This window comes from Lipotes vexillifer, unplaced genomic scaffold, assembly GCF_000442215.2.
Source record: "Lipotes vexillifer unplaced genomic scaffold, Lipotes_vexillifer_v1.1 scaffold987, whole genome shotgun sequence".
Taxonomy (NCBI): Eukaryota; Metazoa; Chordata; class Mammalia; order Artiodactyla; family Lipotidae; genus Lipotes; species Lipotes vexillifer.
In genome coordinates this window covers 216548-223175 of record NW_006787426.1, presented here as the reverse complement: position 1 = coordinate 223175, position 6628 = coordinate 216548, and the positions used below count along the sequence as shown (strand labels likewise).

The following is a 6628-nucleotide window of genomic DNA, read 5'->3' as shown; positions in this document are numbered from 1 at the left end:
CACTCCTGGTCTCCAGACTCCATTTCCTCATCTGTAACTGGGCATAATAATAGCATCCCCCCACCCAGGAATAGTTGGGTGGTGGGGGTCCGTGAAACCGTGCAGCTTGGGTCGACGCTGGCGTTTCTTGCTGGCAGCCGTCCCCGCCCCGGGATCAGAGCCTGGCGAGCTCCAGCTGTCTCCCCACTGGAGGCGCCGCCCCTCCGACCCTCCCCGCGCCTGGATCCCCCAGGACTCAGCCACGCCCCTAACTCACCCCGCTGGTAAATTCGCCTCCCTCGCGCGTCCTCCGCCACTTACCTGCTGCACCATGCGGTCCCTGGGCCTGGTGCTCGCCTTCCTCGCCGTGCCGCTGGTGGACCTGCCTTTCTGCTCTGCCTTACCCTCCCCGGACGCTCCCTGTTCTCCGCTTTAGGCCCTGCCCCTAGTGGGGGGGTGCGACTTTGGGGGAGGAGAGGTTGGAATTGGGGCGACAGGAGAATAGGGTCTGCCTGGCATCCACTGGCCAAAGCCCTGTGCTCCCACCCTTGGACCCCGGCTGGGATGGTGCTCAGGGCCCAGATGGCCTGCGTCAGCCCAGTCCCCTCCCACCGTCTGCAGGTGCCTGGTGCTACGACTCCCAGGACCCAAAGTGTGGTGATGACAGAGTGTTGTGTGAGGCTGTGTGGCATTGGTCTGTGTCCTGTGTCCACTGCACTTCTGTGGTCTCTGCGGGTTTTCTGTCTGTAGTCCTGGGTCGCAGCGATTGGGAACCCGCAGCGTGTGTATGACTGTCCCCCTCTGTGTGTGTCCGGATCTGTGGCTGCTGTGCTCTCCAGTCCTTCTGTGTGTGCCAAGCTGCTCACATCAGGCGGGGCCCATAAGTGTGCCACGTGGCCGGCCCACGTGTGAGCAGGTCGTGGAGGTCCCCAAAGTTGGCATGTGGCCGGGTGCCAGGAGACTTTCCCAGGCCCCTTCCCTGTGGAGCAGCTGCCTGCAGGGGCTGTACCTGTGATGGTGTTGCAAACACTATGTCCAGGCCAGGTCTGGGGGGTGGCAGTTGTGACCTGTCAAGTGGGTGCTCTTCCCTGGGTGTGTGTGGGGGGAGGAGGGCCACCTTTGTGCACCCCCATGTCTCAGCCCCCCAAGAGACCTAGACCTGTTCCCCCAGGCCCCACCTACTGGAAGGAGATGGCCCCAACCTGTGGGGGCCCAGGCCAGTCCCCCATAAACATCGACCTTCACCGGGTCCAGTGGGACCCCACCCTTGGACCCTTCATCTTCCAAGGCTATGACTCAGCACCTCCAGGCCCGTGGACCCTGGAGAATGATGGTCATACAGGTCAGCACCCTGGGTCAGGCTCCCCCTCCCACAGACAGGGACAGCAACCCCCTGCACAAGGATCAGGATCCCCAAACAGGAGATGAGACACCCTACAGAGACCAAGGACCCCCCCACAAGGGTCAGGAATCCCTACAGATGGATTAAGAGTTTCTACATAAGGATGGGAACGCCCCCACAGGAATCAAAATCTCCATAAATGGCACAGGAAGCTCCACACACAGTGGTCAAGACATCCCCCAATGGAGGTCTGGAACCCCCACATAGAGGTGCCAGGAACCCCCTGCCAGTAGCAATCAGCCATTGTCCCAGAGGACCAGAAGTCAGGGCGCACCCAGAGGTAAGAACTCCTGGAGTCAACCCCCAACAATCCCATAGCTGAGGTGGATCAGGACCCCCGCCACGGGAGGCTGCCTTCTCCCCTCCATGCAGGGTCAGGGGTTTCCACTGCAGTCTGTGAAGCCCCACCTGGCCGGCCAGCAGAGGGGCCTGGACACACAGGGTGTCATAGTTCCAAAGAGGCCCAACCAGGAGGCAGACTGGCCTGAGGGGGTACCTTTGCTCGCACCTTGTGCCCTAATGGCACGAGGGCAGCTGAGTGGGGGAAAGAGAGGGTGTCATTTGTTCCCTCCCCCTCAGTGCTCCGTAAGGACACTTGCCCGCAGAGCCTGCTGGAGATGTAGGGCGCCAGGCTGCCACCACCAGCCTAGCATGCCCTGCAGCTGCACTTCCACGGGCGGGGTCCCGGGTGAGCAGGCTCAAAGCACAGCCTGGACAGGCAGCACCGCCCCATGGAGGTGGGCCTGGTCATGGGGAGGGGTGGCGGGAGTGCCCCATGGAGGCCAGGGCAGCCTGGTGGGAGTAGCTGGGTAGTTCCCGTAGTCTGTGTCTCCCCAGATGCACGTGGTCCATATGAACACCCGGTACCAGAGCATAGGGGAAGCCCGAGGTCACCCTGATGGTCTGGCAGTGCTGGCCGTGCTCTTGACGGTGAGGGAGGGGCCGTGTGCCTCCTGCAGGGAGGGGGGCTGCTGTGTGACAGCCTGCTTTCAAGAAAGGGGGTCCATGGGGGTCTGTAAAGGGGACAGGTGGCCTGTGTAATCTTGGGTGGGCATTGGGGCCCCCAGAGGCTTTATAGGATGAACGGGTTCTGTGAGGGGGTGTGGCCAGTGAGAAGTCGTGGACCTGCAGGGTCAGTGGGAGTGGCCCTCCCCCCAGCAAACCCCCTTCACCTCTCTTCCCACTTAGTCTCCCCTACACCCCCCTCAGTGTTCCCCCCTTTTAAGACCCCCGCTCGAGCCCCTCTCACTTGGAGCCCCCTTCCCAGGATCAGGACTCTGACAACGCTCGGCGTCTGTTGGGCCTGAAGAATGTGTCTGCGCGCGGTGAGGGGCGCGGTTCCCCGCGGCGGGGGCGGGGCGGCCGGACACCGGGAGATTGGTTCCAACCCGCCGCCGTCTCTCTCCCAGGGGCCTCCGTGAACCTGGCGTCCACCTTCCCGCTGGCCTCGCTGCTGCTGGGCGCCTCTGGCCTCTCGCGCTTCTACCGCTACGCGGGGTCGCTGACCACGCGGTGCTGCGAGCCCGTGGTGCTCTGGACGGTCTTCGAGGACACGGTCCCCATCGGGCGCGCGCAGGTACAGCCCGCGCCCCCCGCCCCAGCCGCCCCGCCCCCGCCTCCGCCCCACACCCTCAGGTGGCCCAGTTCCGGATCGTGGCCCGGGCGGGCCGGGCCCCCCGGCTCCCGACCCGCACCGCTCACGTAGAACTTCCGGCCGCAGCAGCCTCTCGGTGTACGCACGATTGTAGCTTCCCCCAGCGCCTCGGTCTGCGCGGCAGCCCCCACCCCGGCCCGAGGGCACGGGGCTCTCCTGGGCCTGGGGCTCAGCCTGTGGCTCTGGCAGGGGCCCTAGGATGTAGACACAACCACCTTCCGGCAATAAACGACTCACAGAGTGACCTTGGCCTCCTATGGCTGGGGGGAGGGGGGCGGCCTGGGCGCACCGCAGCTCCTACGGAGGCCTCCTGTGCCACCCTTCCCGACCCCACCACAGCCAGTCCCAGACCCCATCCAGAACCCCAGACCTCCCCAGATCCCTCTCAGGGAGAAAGCACCCCCACTCCCATCCTACATGTTATGCCTGAATCCCCCGATGAGATAGAAGGAGAAACTCCACCTGCTAAAGCCTAAAATTACTATTTTATTTTACAAACGAGCTGGCTGACCACCCCAGACACTGTGTGGTTTAGTGATGCCTCCAGCTGCCATTTCCCAGAGGCCAGGAGGTGAGAAGCTGCTGGATCCCAGCTCTGCAGCACAGAGTGGTGGGTCCTGGTGACAGGGACAGTGAGTGAAGGGCTGTCTGTACCAGGTGAGACCTGACCTAGGCGACATTCCGGGAAGATGGGCTGTGGAGTCTGATGTAGGTTGACACTGGAGAGACACTGCTGTCGGGTGACTGCCTGCCGTGACGCTACTTAAGGTAAGTGGCCTTCGTGTCACTGTCAAAGCAAAGCTGAGAGTCCAGGGGGCACTGACCAGATGCACTCTGTCCAGGCAACGCTGTCCAGTAGAGGGTGGGCCCGACTGTCAGGGGAGTGAAGCTGGCTAGAGTTAGGCTGCTGTCCAGGGCCCACGGTAGAATGTGCTCTTACATCCGAGTGACACTGTCCTGAGTGAACCTGTGTCCAGGTAACAGTGTCCCAGCAGCCCACGTGTCCCCGGTGTCTGTCACTTGGTGTGTGCGTCACACTCTCCACCCCAGTGCATGAAGGTCAGACCTCCTCCCTGAGACCCTGCAAGAAAATACACTTGCAACCACCTCCCCCAGACAGAGGAGACCTTGGGCTCTCCCGCTGCGCTCACTCCTGGAAGCTGACATACCCCTGGCCCGAGCCTTACCCCGCCGGGACTCCGGCTCCAGCTGCGCGGAGCCAGCCATACTCCCCAGCCCCTTCCGATACCAGAGCGCTAGCCAGCGGCGTCGGAGGACCCCTCTCGCTCCAAGCCCCGCTCCAGGAGCCACCTGGCCGGTCCCAGGTAGCAAAGCCCCGCGGCCGGGGACGGCGCGCCAGGCCCTCGCCCCGGGCTCCCTCCCCCTGTGCTTAATCCCCGCCGCCCTGTGGGGCCCCCGGCGGCGTCTTCTTGAGGTTCTTCCGGGCCGGGGCCCGGCTAGCGCCGCCGTCGGCCGGGCTGTCCGAGGCGTTGTCGGTGGGCCTCGCGCCCGCGTCCAGGGCGTTCACGGTGCCCAGCGCCCGCAGCAGGACCAGGCCGCGGAGGCCGCGGGGCTCGCGGGGGGCGGGCGGCGGAGGCGGCAGCAGCGCGCGCAGGGCGTCCAGCTCGGCCCGCAGCTCCGCGCGCAGCGCCTCAAGCCCCGCGCTCAGCTCGGCGCGCACGGCCGCCAGGCCCTCATGCAGCTGCCGCTCGCTCACCTCCAGGACGCCCTCCGGGTAGGTGGCCCCGCCGCGCGGCTCCCCGCACACGGAGCACACGGAGCCGCGGCTGCGCGCCTTTTCGGGCTCCCCGGCCCCAGCCGCGGCCCCCGCGCGCTCCACCAGCCGTGGCAGCCGGGGCGCGTCGGCCTGCGCCGCCGCCTCAGCCCGGAACTGGCACCGCAGGCGCGCCAGGCGGCCGGGGCGCGGGCTTCGTAGGGGCTCGGCCTGTGGGGCTGCGGCCCGGGGTCCGGCCGGCGGCCCGCCGCGCGCCGCAGCGCCTCGCTGGCACCGTACGCGCTGCGCGCCTGGGCCCACGGGCGCCGGGGCTCTGCCGCCATCCGCGCCGCCGCCGCCTCCACCGGAGCCCGGCCGGGCCGGAGCCCCAGCCCGTAGCCGAGCGATCAATGGGGCCCGGGAGACGCTTCGTGGAGAGGGCCTCCGGGACGGCTGTGGGAACGACCAAAGCCTCGGGGAATCCGGCCAGGCGCCCGCGGAACCCCCGCAGGGCTGAAACCTGGGCGAGTGGGGCCCCGAGGAACCGGAGGAACGACGCCAAAGACTTGAGTGTGCAGGACTTGCCCGTGGTGCTGCGCTGTCAGTGGGTCCCAGCAAGGGGCTTGAACAGGCTTCTGGGCAGAGGTGATGGGGACGTGGAAGCGCCCAACCCCAAGTGGGGAACCGAGGTTACATACTCTGCTCAAAGCCACAGTCCCCATCACAGTCAGGGGACGGCAGGTGTGGTCACGGCCTGAAGCTCTCCTCACTGGCTGGGGCCACCTCCTCCCATACCACAGTCCAGGCTGCTATCTCTGCACTGCTCCCCTACAGCCCACACACAACATGCACTTCTGCCCCTGAATTCAAGATCCCCATTGCTCTCTGCTGGACCCCTGCCTTCAGGAGGCTGCCGGAGGTCCAGCCCATCCCTCGCTGCTGTCTGTGCACTGGCCCTGTCCTCTTCCTCCTCTAACCCAGTGACCATCTTCACCCCCTAAGCCTTTGCCTAGGCTGTTTGTCTGGCCTGGAATGTGCCCCCTGCTCCCCCCTTGCCTGGCTGCTCCCACTCATCCCACTTCTCCAGGGCAGCCTTCCTTGACCATCTCACCCCCTACCAGGGAACTCAGGCCCCTCCCCCACAGCACCCTCGCAATCATGATTGAATGGCTCTGTTCTCTGTCCACTTCCATCCACAGTAGGATCCCGAGTACGGGCCCAGTGGTGCTGAGTGGGTTGGATGTTGGATGAAGTTCTTGGGTGAATGAATCTGGGGCTGAGAGTCCTGGGTGGGGGCCACCCCAACCCTGGCCAGCTGTGCACCTCCTTTGCCTGGCATTCAAGGCCCTCACGGCCGTCCCTGCTGGCTTTCTTGTCCCTCCCACCTTACCACTGCACCCCATTCATTCTCACCCTGGTGCCTTGCCACATGCACTGCTGCCGTGCCCATCAGAGGGCCGTGGGCAGTGTGCTGTGGGCCTCTCTGGAAGGCAGTATCCCCTGCCAACATGTTGTGCACACGGCACTCGAGGGGCTAGTTAGGACTCTGGGTGCCCTGGGTCCTCCCCAGCAAATTGTGGGGAGGGAGTGCCTGGCATGGATCCAGGCTGGGCTGAGAGGGGAGATGGCAAGACAGCCACTGGAGCCTGTGTCCCCAGGGCCCACCGGGGCCTACCCTCTCTGCAGCTCTGGGCCCATGTGTGCGTGTGTGTGTGAGATTGGGGGTGCCGTCGACCCTGTTCTTGGGCAGCCTTGGCCCCAGGCCACTGTGAAGAGGCCTGGATACCCTCGGTTCATTCATTCATTGGAGCCTGTCGCTCTGGAAGGTGCAGGGAGATGGGAGAATCTGGTGCTCTGTCAACCCCTCTGACCCTCCATT

General features: G+C 65.3%; 1 protein-coding gene across 1 annotated transcript; it reads left to right on the top strand.

Annotated features, from left to right (window-relative positions):
* The first annotated feature begins 310 nt into the window (after nt 1-310).
* LOC103086184 (carbonic anhydrase 15-like) lies at nt 311-3233 on the top strand. Its single transcript, XM_082931174.1, is given in 7 exon segments — nt 311-355; nt 2044-2118; nt 2219-2311; nt 2649-2706; nt 2791-2957; nt 3017-3043; nt 3045-3233. Coding segments are annotated over 7 exon segments (654 nt in total).
* Nucleotides 3234-6628: the final 3395 nt, after the last annotated feature.